Source organism: Octopus bimaculoides, chromosome 21, assembly GCF_046866305.1.
Source record: "Octopus bimaculoides isolate indiv1 chromosome 21, ASM4686630v1, whole genome shotgun sequence".
Classification (NCBI taxonomy): Eukaryota; Metazoa; Mollusca; class Cephalopoda; order Octopoda; family Octopodidae; genus Octopus; species Octopus bimaculoides.
The window spans coordinates 1597669-1616884 of NC_142948.1; the positions used below are offsets into that span (position 1 = coordinate 1597669).

Genomic DNA, 19216 nt, shown 5'->3' on the forward strand with positions numbered 1-19216 from the left:
ACTACTTTGCTGCAATATGCTACGCATGACTAATTTGTACCTGTAGACTATGTGGTGAAAAGTTAATATATATACATATTCAATTATACATGCAATACGCTTGTGTTTAGAAATGCAATTAAGAAAAGAAATATCACCACCGCAACATCAGCTGATCAATTTACTCGACAACTATTCGGAGTTTGAATCGTGAGGGCGTCCGCCGAGACCGTCTGGGAGTGACCACACACACACACACGTATGTATGGTGTCTATGTTTGCATGTGTACATATGTGAGAAAATGGCTGTAGCTGAACGCTTTGTCGATGCCAAGATAGACCAAAGGAAAGTTTTGTTATTCTGCAAGAGTTATATTCCCGCTTGTAACCGTATTATAGAATTACTGGAACCATTAAATTTGGACAGTGATATGTACGAGATTGTTTTCATCGACAAAAGACAAGACGTGGTTCAGATTGAAAACTACTTCCAAGTATTATGTCTCAGCGACAGCCGCGAGGTGAGTGGAAACAGATTAAGAGGCATTCATGCCTTTCCTTTCACCTTTATTTTCTTTACCTTTTACTTGTTTCAGTCATTAGACTGCGGTCATGCTGGGGCACCACCTTCAAGAATGTTTAGTCCAATGAATCGCTCCCAATACCTATACATACATATATATAAAGCCTGGTACTTATTTTATCGGCTTCTTTTGTCAAACCGCTAGGTGACGGGCACATAAGCACGCCAACACTGGATGTCAAGCGTTGTGGAGGGCAAACACACGCACAAACATAAATATGTACGATGGGCTTCTTTCAATTTCCGCCTACCAAATCAAATCCATTCGCAAGGCTTTGGTCGGCCTGGTGCGATAGTAGACATTTACCCAAGGTTCCACGCAGTGGGACTGAACCCGGAACCGTGTGGTTGGGAAGTAAGTTTCTTACCACACAACCACTCCTGTTATTACGGATCCGCTTGTTGTTGTTGTTTTAGCCCTAGGCCATTGCTGATCAAGAAGACCTCTGATTAAATGTGTTTCTGTCGTGACCATTTCATATTACTTTGACGTAATGTATCAAGGACTACAATATCTTATGTGTCCCTCTATGCTGATGTTCTCCTGGTCAAAGCTGAAAGTACGTCCAGGACTACGTTATATAGTGTGTCCTTGTTTAGTCGTCGGTCACCCTTGATCAAGCAGACCTATGATCAAATGGGTTCCACCCACGACAATCCCATCAGACATAGAACATCAAGGACTACTTTATCTAATGAGTCTCCCCAAATCATTGAATAGTCTTCCCTTCTTTCATTATAAATTCCACTGAACTATCAGCGAAAGTTTACATTAAACTATGGAACAGTACTCTCAAATAAAGGCTTAAAATTAGCCAAAAAAAGAGCTCCGTTGGTGACAAAAGTATGAAAGCTCATACTTCTTGTTATGGGATACATTCGAATACTTTCTCAAAGACAACAGTAACAATTGCATTCAAGGTTATGATGGACGGGTAATTTTCCCTGACCTGAGGTCGCCAGAGAAAGCAGGGTAGGGATGAACAGTTCTCCCTGCTCCTGAATCTAAAAGACTACGTATACTTATTGAAACTTATCTTGAAATCGTTTGTTGTGAGTTTCATCACCCTTTAAGCCACTGATTTGGAAACGTAGTTTTATTAAAGTTCGTGTTTAATCCTGCCTATAAATTGATTGATTGAATGAATGTGGTTACTAAGCTTTCACTTTTATATTATACTATGGAAGACGGTAGGTGTTATAACTTTTGTATGACTTGATGGATTGGTCGCTGTTTAGTTACGTATTTAGGAGTTGGTTGTAATTTACTTATTGAATTTATTTACTGATAAGGTTGTACATAGGGTAAATGTGTTTGAAAGTTGTGGTTTCTTTCGCATGTTTGTTCCAAAACAACACTTATTTTAGTGCTGTTGACACCGCCGGATTGAATGGTACTGTCCTGGTGTCCAAACCACAATGATATCCGTGGGGTGGCTGATGATGGAGGTATGTTGGTATGGATGTTTTTGTATATGTGGAATAGTATTATAAAACATCCTTTTGATATATATTTTTCTCATTATCTTTTAAACGTTAAGGTACCACAATTGTTTATCTGTGGCAAGTACTTTGGTGGTCCAGAGAAAATATTCTATTGGAACAAATTAGGGAAATTGGCTGAGAAAGTCCATGAAGCTATCCGGGCATCGGTACAGCATATAGAGACAGTGGAAGAGCCTACACCAACACCTGCACAAAAGTTGTCTACATCGGAGTCTGTCCCGGAACCAACACCTGCACAAGAGTTGTCTACATTGGAGTCTGTCCCGGAACCAACACCTGCACAAGAGTTGTCTACATCGGAGTCTGTCCCGGAACCAACACCTGCACAAGAGTTGTCTACATCGGAGTCTGTCCCGGAACCAACACCTGCACAAGAGTTGTCTACATCGGAGTCTGTCCCGGAACCAACACCTGCACAAGAGTTGTCTACATCGGAGTCTGTCCCGGAACCAACACCTGCACAAGAGTTGTCTACATCGGAGTCTGTCCCGGAACCAACACCTGCACAAGAGTTGTCTACATCGGAGTCTGTCCCGGAACCAACACCTGCACAAGAGTTGTCTACATCGGAGTCTGTCCCGGAACCAACACCTGCACAAGAGTTGTCTACATCGGAGTCTGTCCCGGAACCAACACCTGCACAAGAGTTGTCTACATCGGAGTCTGTCCAGGAACCAACACCTGCACAAGAGTTGTCTACATCGGAGTCTGTCCCGGAACCAACACCTGCACAAGAGTTGTCTACATCGGAGTCTGTCCCGGAACCAACACCTGCACAAGAGTTGTCTACATCGGAGTCTGTCCCGGAACCAACACCAAAGACTGTACTTGAAGAGGTGACAACTGATGGATAATTCTTGGTACTCAGTGGCATTACCAAAGGAATATGTTATGATGGACCCTATAGAGTATATAACATGGGTGTAGAGCAGATATTCCTGCTGGGTTTGATAGGGAGAACCATTTCCAAAATATTTCCTGATAAACTAAACAATATTATGATATTTTGTATTGTTTTCTTAATTTTATTTTAGTATTTATTTATTGGATTGTGGCCATGCTGGAGGACGTAACCTTCAAGTACAAACACACATATATGCATTCATCATCATCAACATTAACGTCTGTTTTTCCATGCTGGCATGGGTTAGACGGTTTGACAGGAGCTGTGCCAGGCTCCATTCTGTGTTGGCAGGGTTTCTATAGCTGGATCCCCTTCCTAATGCCGACCACTTTACAGAGTGGAAAGGGCACATTTTATGTGGCACCAGCATCAGTGAGGTCCCAAGTAACTTGCAGTACAAGACCCCCCTCCCCCACTCAACTGGAGGGAATGGTATTGATGATGATGATGTTAATGATGATAATACACACACACACACACACAGATATGCTTGAGCATTTATCTAAAGGGACTGTACCTCAAGGAACATGGTCATGAAATAAACTGCCAAACCACACAGACATAACTGTGCTATAAGGCCCAGCAATATACCTACATATACATAACACACACGTCTTTATAAACTTAGAGAATATATATATATATATATATATATATATATATATATATATATATATATATATATACATATATATATACACACACACACATATATATATATATACATATATATATATATATATCTATATATCTATATATATGTATGTATATTATCATCATCATCATTTAACGTTCGCTTTCCATGCTGGCATGGGTTGGACGATTCCACTAATAATTGATAAGCTGCACCAGGTTCCAATCTGATTTGGCAAGGTGTCTATGGTAGGATGCCTTTCCTAACACCAATCACTCCAAGAGTGTAGAGGATGTCTTTTACGTGCCATTGATTTGACACCGGCATCAGCCATAATTACAGTCTCACTTGGCCTGAAGGGTCAACACAAGCACGGGATATTGCCAAAGGTCTTGGTCACCTGTCTCCATGAGGGCCAAACACTTGAATGGTGCCTGGCCATGACTAAGGCTTCACTTGGATTGACAGGTCTTCGCAAGCACAGGATATCGCCCAACGATTGAAGGGGCTTTTATTTTTATTTATTTATGTCAATGTTTGTTTTTATGTTCAGTTATACTAAAACCAATTAGTCCAACAATGGCTTAGCTAGCCAAAACTTCAAAGTCACTATCAACAACCTTTTTGTTTAAGAATAATATATTTATATTTATATATACATGTATAAATTATATTCCACAAGTTACTTTAGAAATGTGAAGCAGTACCCCTGGCCCCTGACACCCACCTCCCCGTCCCTCACTGACTGGTGGGGTAGGGGTAGGGATGGGTGGGGTAGTTTGAACTTCTGCCATTTCAGATTTGGGAGGAAAACATGTAGGGTACTCCAGTGGAAGGCATTTGTGAAGGGGAAGGATTGGGTGGTTAGTTTTGAGGTGGGAGCAATGGGCTTATGTGGGAATGGTACCCAGTTTAATAGGTGAGAGGAGCAGAGACCGTAGTAGTAGAAGGGAAAAAGAGTGGACACAGTGTCACAGTGAGCCAGGGGTTTGTGTTGTTTAGCCCTAGGTCAGTCTCGAATGAGCAGATCTATGACTGTATGTGTGTTCCAGCTGTGACAGTCTAATTTTTTTTTACAGGATGTTTGAAGAGTGATTTGAGGGACACATAGCTGTTACTTCTAGCAGGCAAAGGAACCATGCAGCTGGACCCTTTGGAAGGTCTGTCTTACAAGTAGATGCCAGGGTATATAATCTTGGGTGTATAAACCATAATGTGTGATGGTGTATGTGGGGTGGGGGTAGGGGGAAGGTGAGATCCCTAACAAATTAATCAAACATGTGACCTCATGAAACTGGGGCTAAAACTGAGATTGCTAAAAACCCTTGAAGGTTGGTTTTTAAGACGAAGCATTTTATAAACCCTTGTGGTGAGTAAGGACCCTAATTTTTATAAACCCTGGGAGTGGGGTTGAAGATCCAGCACTTAAGAAACCACTAACATAAATATATATGGTGGATGAGACAAGAATTCAAAGGCCCCTTAAGGTGGGGTTGGTGTTACTTTCTAATAGTCCATGAACCCTTAGGGAGTCAGTTGGGCTGAATTGGGCCGGAGAATTCAAAGGGTTGTTGGGGGTAGGGTTGATGTTACTATCTGGTTTTTCACAAGCTCTTAAGGGGTCAGCTGGGCTGGGTGGGGCCAGGCTTCAACATCTTACTTCATACATTCAAAATATCATGCTGGAGTTTTATAGGGATCTCCAACAGATGCACTCGCTGGTGCAGTTGGTCCTTTAAAATATCTCGGATGTATGTCATACAAATAAGTTTTAAGTTTATCGGTCGGTACATGTGTTCGATGAGCTTCTTGGAGGTGTCTGGGCAGAAATGATCACTTTTGGAATAGGTGTATGTGAGAAACCTCCGGAATTGGTACAGTTTACAGTGGCGCTGAGTCGGGGTCACAACATCCAGCACAGAATACAATAAATTGAGGTTTTGTTTGAGGATATTCCGCAACCAAACGCCCTGTTTCTCATAGGCTCTGCAATCAATGATGGCGCCACCTTGAAGAAGTCGTCGGAGAATGGTTAAGTCACACTTGGTGTACTTTCCGTGTGAAGCTTGAGATTTCTTTAACACTTGGTCCAGTTCATAGCAGACAGGGCTGTAACCTGAAACAGGAAAATGATTCCAATTATGGTAAACAGAAAGGACAGAATATGATAAATAATTTGTTTTTAACTGAGAAACTCGAAGTAGACAGAGCTATAAATAACAGCATGTAAGATAATGGATTCTTTTTGGATAGAAAATCTCAACGGCTGTTTCGTTAAACATGAATAACGGAGTTTCTAAATGTTTGTGATGTGCCACAGGCAGCCCTTTGACTTTTCCTATCCAAAGGGATTTTTAACCCAAAATTTACACATTATTAGTTATAGCTTTATCTGCTTCCAGTTTAACTGTTCCAAAAAATAATTTTGCATTCTCTCAAAGAGTTTATAAATTCCTAAGACATCAACAACAGACAATTCTCAATGGTAAGAATAAAAATTCTAAAACAGATGTAGAAATTTAAAAGATTGCTTTGGTCCAGTGGTAGAGCATCTGTCATGACTACAGGAGATGTGAGTTCAAGTCCTATTAACAACCTTTCACTTTTTTTTATTCAAGGGTTTTTTAAACTTAATAGTTACATGCTGTTATCTATAGCTTTATCTGCTTCCAGTTTCACCATTCCAAAACCGAATAATTTCACATTCTCTCAAAGTTTCTCAGTTCTTGTCCATTCAAACCAGTCACATCCAACCCAAACATTCTACGTGCTTTATTTTCAAACAGTAAAGATCCGGTCTTTCACACCAATCCTGCAATAGTAATAAGAACAAGAACGAGTCACACCCCATCCCCCCACCCCCGACAACAACACCATCACCACCACCACCAACAACAACAACAACAGTCACAAGAAGAAGAAGAAGAAGCAGTAGAGCGATGACTCACCTTCGTGGTCTCGAATATTGACTCTGGCCCCAGCACTGAATAATTTGTTGAGAATCTGGAATCTTGTCTTTGTATCATATTTCTTGTTCATGCAGACATAGTGGAGGGCTAGAAATAGAGGGGAGGGGCAGATGGGAATTAGAGAGAGAGAAGGAGCGGGGTATTTAGTGGTGGTCATCATGGAAGTTGTCTTCAAGGTAATATACACATAAATACTGAAATGATGATGATGATGATGAAGGTAAGTAAGGTAGTGTGGTGATGGTGGTGATGATGATGATGATGAAATGGTGATGGTGGTGGTGAAGATGGTAGTGGTGATGATGACGAGGGTAATGATAATGATGACGATGATGACGATGATGATGATGATGGTGATGGTGACATGGTGGTGGTGGTGGTGGTGGTGGTAGTAGTAATGATGATGATAATGATGATGGAGATGATGATAGTGGTGGTGGTGATGCTGATGGTTGGTTTACCTGTGCAGCCGTTCTGATCTCGAAGGTTCACCTGGCAGTTTGAGTCCAAGAGGTGAGTGACGATGTCGATGATGTCGTAGTGGGTCACCAGGAAGGCAATCATGAGGGCAGTGCAACCTGGAGAAGCAATAACAGAATGAAGGCCACAACATCAACAAGAAGAGACATTCAAATAAGGTTGGTATGGGAAGTGAGTTGTCTGATTAACAGATGGGATGGTCACAATCAGAACAGCTTTGACCTGGGGCTAAACAGCACCAAAGAAGGACAAATTAGAAAATGTAGTCCTAGATACATCATGACTGAATGAAAGAAGTGATGGTCACTGTTGGAACATCTTTGATCATAGGCCAGCTGGATCAGAGCTGACCTGGGGCTAAACAAAACAAGGACACATTTAACAATGCATTATGCCTGATACATTATGCCTGAATAAAAGTCAGGGTGGCCACAGCTGGAACGTCAGTTGGATCAAGGCTGACCTGGGGCTAAACGACATCAATGACAAAGAAGGCCACATAAAAATAATGCCGTCCGAGATACAAAGACAGGATGGTCACAGCTGAGACTGACCTAGGGCTAAACAACAATTGTATGATTTTCTTTCTGGTTCGTATTTTGGTCAAAGCAAGAATTCTTACCGGCATTGTCCTGTTTATCAACTTTGCTACCTTTCTCTATCAGTTGCTTCACTATCTGTGATGACTGACCACAACTGACCGCAAGGTGAAGTGGTGTCCGGCCAAATCTGTCTTGTTTGTTAACTGGTGCACCGAATGCCAAGAGTTTTTCAAATATTTGCTGGACATCTGGACATGAGAAAGAAAGAGTGAGAGAGTGTGAGTGGGGAAGAAAGAGAGAGAGAGAGAGAGAGAGGAGAGAAAGCCCCTGAGTAACACATACCAACTTCTGGGCCCCACAAACCTCTCTCTGCATGATTTTACCCCTATTACAATGGCCCCTGACTTCCCCACCAACATTATCTGGGATACCCCTTTAGGCTACCCCATTTAAGGAAGAGCGAGTCTATGACTAACAATAACCACTCCACCCAATCCTTCCTCCCTTGCATGTCTACCCTCTGGAAACTATACTCAATAAAGTCCAACTCCAGAACAAATCAAAACCAAAACATTCTTGGAACCAAAAACAAATGGTGGACCCTGTGTTTTGGCAACAATGAAATTCTATCCCTTCCATAATTGCCTCATTTGTGAGGAGAGAGAGAAAGTAAAGAATAAGTGGGAACAGTTACAATTCACTGGACACTCACTCAGCTGTGTTCTTCATCAATCGTTCAGGAAGTACCATTGGTGTCTTGGAGATGGAATCTTGCTTAGCTTCAAAAACAAAGAATAAACAAAGTCCGTACACACACGCACATATACATGGATTTATTCCTAGAAGCTCATTTATTGTATTCAATATCAAGAACTTTCATGTTTGCAGACTAACAAGATTATCAGATCATAATCTTCCATATATACATATATATGTAAAAATTATTAATTGTTGATTTATTAATAAATTAATAAATTGATAAACCTTTACCCTTTTAATTGTAATATATATATATATATATATATATATATATATATACATAAGATATATACACAGATACATATATTTCACTTATTCATCGTGAGATTAAAAACCTGATGTAGAACTCAATATACGTATGTTTTTGAATGAAGTGTTGGCTGAGTATACAGTGGTAAGAAGAAAGAGAGGTGACAAAGGAATAAAGGATTATTTTACCAACTTCATAAGATAATCATTTATTTCATTGTCATCTTTTTCTTATAAATATAACAGTGACTCTTCCATCCTATGTCTTATATATATATACATACACACACACACACACACACATATATATACACACACACATACATATAAGAAAATGAGACGACAAAAGGAATAGACAATTCTGTTATGAACTTTATTAGGTTACAGCTGTTTCCACTATCAAGTGTGTGTGTGTGTGTGTGTGTGAGTGTAAGTCTATGAATCTGTCAGTGTATGTATATGTGTTCATGAGACTGCGTGTGTGTGTGTGTGTCTGTACGTCTATAATGAAAGTGTATAACAGCGCTCTACCCACCGTCCCACACATCCTCCTCCTTCTCCGCCAATTCCAGAACCAAATGAAGAATCGATGTCCTATGTTTCGTTGCATTCTCCAAGTCGATGCCTTTGTCAAGGATTCTGCAGACTTTCTGAAGATCAAAATGGGAAACGGCTTCTTCGAGATCATTTTGCAAAGGGAAGGACTTGTCATATGTTTCATATTCCAGCATAGCATCCTGAAAAAAGGAGAAAACAAAGCCAAAAAAAAACAAAAAAAACTGGTTTTAGGAAGATTTTACAGAATGCCAGTTGTAGAAAACATGCGAAATCAGACTGGAATCTGGTGCAGCCCATAGGCTTACCAACCCTGATCAAACCGTCCAACCATGCCAGCATGGACAATGGGCGTTAAATGACGATAATGATGTATGTAATTCTCGAGCACGTTGTTCCAAACTCTGAGGAATGGTAAGCACTGTCCCCACACGCCATTCCTCAAACATTCGTGTCAGGGGCCAGTACAGTAATAACTGCTCGATGCCCACAAAATAATTACGCAACATGATCCAAGTTTGCCTCTCAGTCTTTCAAATCCTGCAACCAAACAATCGAGCGGATCCAGCCATTTCGTTGATTCCACCGACTGGAAATGGTGCCACGTAGACCGAAAACCAAAACACAAAAATTGGAAGCCAGGATATACACAGAGACGGCACGAAAACGGTGCATCTTGCGCCGGGACGGCACATTACACACACAGACATATATACACACACACACATATATATAGTGCATTTAAATATGGTGTAGACGTTTTGCAGTGGGTTAATCGTGATCAAGTCGATCCATGATCAAAGACGGTCCTGCCGTTGCCATCACCTCTATTTTCATGTAAAGCACTACATTTTCAAACGCGTCCTATGTTCTTTTATGATGATGAGGGGTCCATGGAGGTCAATTTGACTGTAATTTCTAGCAGGCAGAACAATCGTGTACAGACGCGATAGCAAACAGAGATATGATGCATAATATATACAGCGTACATAGCCATACAGTGTATGTATAGAGAGAGATAAAGAGCGTATTAGATAGATTGGTATGTTATATATAATGTAAATAAACAAACGGGGTTTTATATTTAGAATCGTGTCAAACGTGGCACTGCCATCGCCTTTAAAGGAATGCATTAAAGTAGAGATTAACACAAGTATTGTATTAGTTTATGATGTCTATCCAGGGTATATGTATCTTACCTCGATCTCTTCATGAAGATCTCTGTGAGAGAACATCGCCAGGGAGATGGAAATTCTATAAAAATATTGAAAACAGACAAATGGAGGAAAACACCGGACTAGAGAGGTAGAGAGAGAGGAGTCAATGAGAGTTATTTCCCTTGCTACATAAATTGTTTCGGTGTGTATGTGCGTGTGTGTAGGCATGTGTGCGAATGCATTTGTATGTGGGTTCGATACCTGGCGGTGCCTTGTGCCCTTCCGCGAGACACTTTATTTCACATCGCCCCAGTCCACTCAGCTGGCAAAAATGAGTTGTACCTGTATTTCAAAGGGGCCAACCTCGTCACGTTCTGTGTCACGCTGAATCTCCCTGAGAACTACGTTAAGGGTTTACGTGTGTCTGCGGAGTGCTCGGCCACTTGCACGTTCATTTCACGAGATCAACTGGAACACTCATAGTCGTAGCCGACGGAGGGTCAATTAGTTCATGGCAGTATAGATATTTTTACACATTGTTAACTCTCTCTTTCTATTTGAGTGTGATTGTATATATGGTTGTGTATACACAGTTAGCTAAGTCTCTATATCAACGTCCTTCCTGAGTCACACAGGCCGGTTTCTCGGTTTCCATATTATATATATATATATATATATATATATATATATATATATATATATATATATATATATATATATACATATATATATATATATATATATATATATATATATATATATATACATATATATATATATATATATATATATATATATATATATATATATGTATGTATGTATGTATGTATGTATGTATATATATGTATATAATATATATATATATATATATATATATATATATATATATATATATATATATATATATATATATATATATATATATATATAATGTATGTATATATGTATATATATATGTGTGTGTGTGTGTATGCACACTCGCATACATTTCCATGTAATACATAAAGACGGACTCTTCTGTAATCTCTCAACAAATATCAAATATTAATGAAGTTATTGACTAAAATTATTCTGCTGGAGGAGGCTTACACACGCATATCTGTCTACCCATCTATCTAACTATCGATTTATATATGTATGTATAAATGTATGTATGTGTGATATGTGTATATGGACACAAACACACACACCGCTTTCACAAGATGGACGCATCTTCGGTTTAATCTTCTAATTCTTTCTGTAAAGAACAAGCTAAATACGTAGATACAAGTTAATCTCTCGCACATCTCAACTGCTCGCTGCACAATATTATTTGATTAAATCCGCCGCCAACATAAGCGATACTACCATTATGCAAATTAGTCTATCCTCTTCGCTGTTGCCGGCATATTTGGTGGCCAAGTAATTCCATTAGTTGCGTAATCTTCCTCTGACGGTGCGGGGGCGGTGTTGGGGGGATGGGGGTGTATGCAGGGTGTCTGTGAACTCGTCTCAGGTCGTTCACTCTTTATTCTTTGCAGACGTAAAACCGACGTTTGTTTACATGTGTCGCTTTGTTTATTTACACCATATAGCTTCCGGCAACACACACACACACACACACTTCCTCCGCTTCCGACGTTTGTGCAGCCGGGACCAGGATTTCGAGACCCGTCCCAATACCCGGCCCTTTTGTTCATGTGTCGCAGATACCCTTCCACCCTTGTCCAAACCGCCCTTACCTGCGCTCGTCAAATCGATCGTACTACCACCTTCTCTCCTTCCCACACCGATCCCCAACCCACTTCCCTCTCCGTTTCCACCCCTCCACCCTAATCCTTCGTCGGAAGATCCTGCGGGACTTCCGTCGTCTTCAGCTAGATCCCACCATCCTCCCTATTTCCTCCAACCCACCCTCGCCCGTAACTTACGCAACTTACTGGTCCGTAACTCCCTCCCCTCCTCCATTCCAACCCACCCCGGATCCTTCCCTTGCTCCAGACCCCGTTGTCACACCTGTCCTTTCATCACCAACACCACCTCCCTCACTGGATCCAACCATTCCTATATTAGGAACTCTTTCTCCACTACTTCTTCAAGCCTCATTTACTGTATCAGGTGTAATCTTTGCAATAAACTTTTCGTGGCTCAGACGGGCCGCCGGCGGGCCGACCGGTTCATCGAACACCTACGAGACGTTCGTCTCCGTAAGAACACCGTCTGACATTTTCCCTTGGCCTACCACGCCACCTCAAAGCGCACCGTCTTCGGCCTTTCCATACACCTTGGATCCACCAACTCCAGTCTCCGCCTGGAACAGCGTTACCTTTTCACTCCTCTCAGACTCAGACTCCTTTCGGAATTAACACAAACCCCTCTTCTCAGTAACTTTCCCCCACACACCCTTTTTTGAAAAAAAACATTTCGCTCATTTATTTTTATATATAATTTTTCAATAATTTTTATTTATTTCTGTTACTGATTTATTCGCATTTATTGTTTTATTATTACTAATTTTTATTTTTCATTATTTATTTGTATTATTTATTTTTACTATTCATAATTTTTTATTTTGTTATTTTTTATTTCTTATATTCCTATACCCCCCCCCTCTCTCTCACACACACACACACACACACACACAGAGTCTGCAGGTGCTAAATCTGGTGAATAGGGTGGGTTCAGAAGCGATGCCATGTTTTTGGTGAGGAACTCACGAATGAGGGGAGAAGCTCGGTGACAGGGTACATTGTCGTCGTGAAGAATCCACTTCTTCGCGTTGTATAGACCTGACCGAATGTCCTCCTCCCTCAAATGCTTCAAAACGTCATTGCAGTAGAACTATCAAATGACGGTATGGCCCTGGAACATGAATTCTTGATGCACAAAACTGAAGATGTCGGGAAGACGATGAGCATGTTTTTGATTGAGCTGCGGCCCTGCCATACTGTCATCAGTCATGGAGATGAAGGCCTCGTCGATTGCGATGACTGCTGCTTCGTCTCAAGGTCGAACGCACAGACCCAACTCTCGTCCCCTGCGATGGTCCTCGATGTGAAGGATGGGTCATCAGTGGAACGCTGACGGAGATCTTGACAGACACAACGCGATGTCCTTTCTGCTCAGTAGTCAGGAGATGGAGTACAAACTTGGCACAGACATACCGCACGTTCAATTCAGACGTTAGGATTGCCTGCTGCGCGCGGACCCATACGACAGACCAACAGCATCAGTGATGTCACTGATTGTCCTCCGACCATCCTCATGCACAACCTGATGAATTTTCTCCACATTTCCAGGGGTGAGGCTCGTAGGTCTTCCAGATTGCTCATCATCTTCCAGGGACGTTTCTCCGCTTTTGAAGCGCCCGTGCTACTCGAAACATTGCGTACAACTCATTGTCGCGTCGCCGTAAGCTTGCCAAAGCATGCTCAATGTCTCTGTGGCAGACTTCCCAAGTTGAACGCAAAGTTTCACGTTGGCTTTTTTGTTGTTGTCCACGACAAAGTCGCAGTCTACAGCATACATGTGATCACAAAAGCACAAGTTTCACAAGTTGTGAAGTAAACACAGCGATGTCACTCGGTACACTGCCTTATGAAGGACACTGCTAGTCCTCAATGTGCGTGAAACCATGTGCCGCCATCTGTTGGCGCGCTACGGAACTTGTCCGGGAACCTTTTGCTACTACCTTGTATTGGTTGACCTTGAAGCTATCAAAATGACGTTGCCCACGAAGTCACTTAGTGGAATCGAACGTGAGGCCACAAGGTTGTGAAGCGAACCGTTTAACCATTTGACGAAACTATGCTTACATACACACACGCATACATGCGCGCACACACTCACACACCTTATATGTTTCTGTGTGTGTGTATGTGCGTGTGTGTGTATGTGCGTGTGTGTGTATGTGCGTGTGTGTGTATACACACGCACGCACGCACGCACATATATATCGTCAAATTAGTGAATAGACTACTGTTGAGAACTGTTATCTATGTAATATGTATGTAGGGTATATATATATATATATATATATATATATATATATATATATATATATATATATATATATATATATAAGCACACACACATATATATATGCACATATATATTAAATGCACGCATATACATATATATATATAACGTACATACACGAACAAGCCAAGTTCTGTCATAATGCATATTATCATTAATGAATGTAATGATATGTATGCGTGTGTGTGTATGCAATCGTGAATATATGTATATATGTATGCATTTCTGTATGTACGAATATTAATAAAGTATATCATAAAACTGTTTATCTGTTTGTGGCTCCCTCAGCATCTACTTATATACACCGAGTGCCAGCATGTATGCACGTGTATACGCGAACACACACATATATATGTATGTTTGTATATATATATGTATATAAATGCGTATATAAATATATATATATACATATATATATATATATATATATATATATAGATATATATATATATACACATACCTACATAAATATTGTGGTTGTACATGCATATATGCGTTTATATATATAAACGTACACATGTAAACACACGCACATATACATCCACACACACACACACATATATACATAATAGACATACACACTCTCACATACATACATACATACATATATGCATGTATGCATACATACTTACATACATATATACACAGTGTGTTTTCGTTTCCGTTTGACTAATATTATCTAAAAAAAATGTGAGAATGAGTTCGCTGAAAATAAATCAGATTGCTATCTTATGAATCAACAACACTTTGCTGCTCTCTGTCGCCATCTTATCTGCTTTACTTTTACTAGTCTGCACTGATAAGCTCACTTTATCTCTGGCCGAGTTCTTTTTAAACACAATAACTTTTATTAATAACTAATATACTAGCATCCTTTACTATTCCCTGAAATTTTTCGTTCATTTTTTTCTTCTCAAATTCTTTTCTTTGTTTTATTTTTTACCGTGCGTATTCTTTTCTTTCTTTTATATTTACGTACTTCATCTAACTCTTTCGTTTTTCTCATTCCTTGTCTTCCATTCCCTCTCTCTCTCTCTCTCTCTCTCTCTCTCTCTCTCTCTCTCTCTCTCACCCTTTCTCTCTGTCTTTCTTACTTTAGTAATTCTGTCAGTATTAGTTTCTATATTAATATATTTTATCTCAGTCTTTCACCTTCTCTTCTGTCTTTTGTTAATTTTTTTTATTTACGTTTTGGAATTTATTCAAAATCTTGACGCAATTCATTGATAATTATTTAAAAAGTATTTTTAGAGAGCAACGTATCACTCCATGTGTAAGCAGACGAGATATAAGGTTTCTTTGTGAACAAGTATGTGTGTAAAGACATGTATGTTTACCAGTGCATGTACCTAGGCAGGCAGGCGTATATATATATATATGTGTAGAAAATATATACGTATACTGTGTGTTCAGCGAATACACTGTCCGACGATGGGAACGCTGTTGCTTCACTGGTTCAATGACATAAAGAATAATATATCGTATAAATTCGCCTAATGAAACGTAGTAGATTTCAACCCGACGATGAAAAGCTTCACCTCTATTAAAAGCTCTGGGGTTCACAAAAAAAGATTCATTTCATCAACAACTAATAGAATAATAATGTACTCCAAAACTTCTGTGACAATACAGGTTGTAAGCAAAGAAATGAAGAACAGGTTTTCTATGTACGTATGGGATCTACAGCTGAATAGAAGAAAACGAATTATCAGTGATGTGCAACCTAGAAAAGCTAAGCAACTATACAATCCTTCGAGGAAAGGACTTTACAGAGATGACGAGCTAACAATGTGTTGAGATATAAATGGACATGAATTAAACAATGTGTAGAAAATATATATGTACACTGTGTTCAGCGAATACTATACTACACAGTCCGACGATGGGAACGCTGTTGTTTCACTGGTTCAATGACATAAAGACTACATCCAGCTCGTTGTTGGTGATGGTAACAGTAGAGGGCGCTAGACATCGTGGTTCAACACTCTGATCTTCTCCAAGCTGACGGTAGTTTAGCTGAAATTCTGTTCAACTCTTGGCAAGTTATTCATCAAGAGAAGTATAGCAGTTGCGACTCAAAATATTGCAAACGCCGCCTCGTCTGCAATCAACCTGGTCCCAGCGAGTACTTCACACACTTTGATTTTTTTTCTGTCACCCATCGCCTCTATAAATTGAAAAGCCTTCCGCCATTTTATAGGGAAGCAGACACTGTTATTTAATGTCTCAAATTTGAGCTTCGCCAGACAACAGCGTGCGCGTGTATACATACATACATACATACATACATGTATAATATAAATATATATATATATAAGTGCACGAGTACATATATATATATATATATATATATATATATATATATATATATATATATATATATATATACGCACACATACATATATACACATGTATATGTGCACGTCAGTAAATACATACGCACATATATACACATGCGTGTATTATGCATATATATGTACATGTATATATATATATATATATATATATATATATATATATGTATACATTTCCCAAAGATGTATATAATATCATAATTTCCCTTCTTTTGATTGTTTTTCTAGTATTGCCCAACTAGGTTAAACATCCTCCAGAAGTGATTTAAATTATAAACAACGGTTTCAATACCCACGCACGTGTTTCCTGTTGAACACAAGTGTTCAACGGAAGTAGAAATTAAAGAGCGGTAAATACCTTTAAATATAGGGAGGATTTTGAGTGAAACTGTAAAGTGATTGGTCAGTTATTTGGCAAGATAAACTGTCGGCGTGTGCACGTGTGTGTATATGCGTGTGTACACGAACACAGTCACATACACACACGCATATAATTTAAAGGTAGATACACACGCATACACACACACACACACACACACACACACGCACGTATATACACATTCACACACATAAAACAGATTTATTTACGTTGGCAGAAATAAATAAATACTTCATTTAACCGAATTAAGATGTATTCAAAATTCCAGTATTGAGTACTTTTTCTTCCTTTCGTTCCCAATATCACACACACACACACACATGATGTTTCAACCAGCATTAACAGACTTAGGGGTGCAGGCAAAGAAGAAAGTGGCAGTAAATACATCGCCTGCACTCAGCCGCACTCCTCACACTTGCAGCATCTGCAGGTTTCTTTGCAAATCGTTGGCGTGACTCAAATCTCACATTCGACACCAGCACTATGACCGACAAAGAAAGTGTAGGTTGTCGGGTGCTTAGACGTTGAAACCGACGCGAAAATCTACCCCTCGATGCATTTGAGAAACATTACTCTTACCAGCGAGAATTGTCTGTTGCTGACGTCATGAGGTTTTCATAAACTTTCGAGAGAACGTGAAATAATTCACTTTTGAAATTTCGGGCGTCACGGTCTTTAGACGCACACATAGATTTGATATATATATATATATATATATATATATATATATATATATATATATATATATATATATATATATGCGAGTAAAAATAAATACAAAAAAAGGGGTTTTGTATGATTGTGTATAGAGGAATATATTATTTTGTTTAAAAGAGTTCCAACACTGTCTGTTTTTTATGTTTTATTTATATTCCTGCAAAACCAATGTGGGATATAGAATATGGAATATACAATATATAATATAATATACAATATATAATATATATATATTTATCCTTTATATTGAACACTCAATATTTCATCTATTCAATAAGACATATTCCATATATTCAATAAGACATTCAATACTTTATTTCATTGTACCATCCATTTTTATTTTATATTATATATTGTATATTATATTATATATTGTATATTCCATATTCTATATCCCACATTGGTTTTGCAGGAATATAAATAAAACATAAAAAAACAGACAGTGTTGGAACTCTTTTAAACAAAATAATATATATATATATATATATATATATATATATACGAGATATCTTGTGTATGAGATATTGTGTATTCAATCCTCGTTTGAACTTTGATCTTCCCAGCCCCATACCGAGCCGAGTGTATTTACACACGCATAGAAAAGTGCACGCGTGCACACGCACACACAGATTCAGATAAAAGCCAAACATTGCAATTTAGACAAAATGTTACAGAAACAATAACCTTTCACATAACAACAACATCAACAAGACATGCACAAATGGAATCCTCTTCTTCTTCTTCTTCTTCTTCTTCTTCTTCCTCCTCCTCCTCCTCCTCCTCCTCCTCGCCATTAAAAGATTAGTTGAGAGAGAGAATGGTGAGGGTGTTGGAGGGGGTAGAAGTCGGGTCAGGGCGCAGTGTCTTCCCCCCCCCCCAACATAACTGACGAAACAACAGCATTTCTGTATTATCTGAAAGACAGTGGTGGTGGTGGTGGCGATGAGGACGGTGGGGGTAGTAAAGTGGTCATGGCAGTGATGGTGGCTGCGGTGGTGGAGATGACAGAATGCGGTGGGGGTGGGGGTGGGGGTGGCAGGGCGGCTGGTGGAATGGCGAATATTGCGTAATTGTTGTTATTTCTTCCTAGGACAGCTGTAATCCAGCAGACCTGTGATCATAGACATTCCAGCCATGACCATCTCGTATTTCTACGACATGTAAGACTCCAAGGATCGCATTCAACGTGTGATTTGAGGGAGATTTGCTGCTATTACTTGCATGTGGAGGGATCAGGCCGGGACACCCTCTGTGGTGGTGGTGGGGGGGAGTGTATAGGGATGATCTAGTATATAACAAGTGATGGTGGTGGGCCGCACCCAGGCTCGAAATAAAATCTGGCAGATAACAGGGATGGGTGGCCACATCGCCAGCTAATACGGTCTTAGATAACCCTAACCCTAACCCTAACCCTTACCCTCGTAATCGCCCC

General features: G+C 39.6%; 2 protein-coding genes across 2 annotated transcripts; one reads left to right on the top strand and one right to left on the bottom strand.

The window, feature by feature from the left end:
• The first annotated feature begins 143 nt into the window (after positions 1 to 143).
• On the top strand, positions 144 to 3072 carry LOC106867645 (uncharacterized). The gene is made up of 2 exons (XM_014912575.3): positions 144 to 500; positions 2104 to 3072. The coding sequence occupies exons 1-2, from the start codon at positions 282 to 284 to the stop codon at positions 2920 to 2922; spliced, it is 1038 nt and encodes a 345-aa protein (XP_014768061.3). The 5' UTR covers positions 144 to 281; the 3' UTR covers positions 2923 to 3072.
• Positions 3073 to 4227: 1155 nt separating this feature from the next.
• On the bottom strand, positions 4228 to 10515 carry LOC106867648 (uncharacterized). Its single transcript, XM_014912576.3, has 6 exons — positions 10360 to 10515; positions 9141 to 9342; positions 7678 to 7845; positions 7037 to 7153; positions 6555 to 6662; positions 4228 to 5722 (listed from the first exon to the last, which is right to left on the bottom strand). The coding sequence occupies exons 1-6, from the start codon at positions 10393 to 10395 to the stop codon at positions 5268 to 5270; spliced, it is 1086 nt and encodes a 361-aa protein (XP_014768062.1). The 5' UTR covers positions 10396 to 10515; the 3' UTR covers positions 4228 to 5267.
• Positions 10516 to 19216: the final 8701 nt, after the last annotated feature.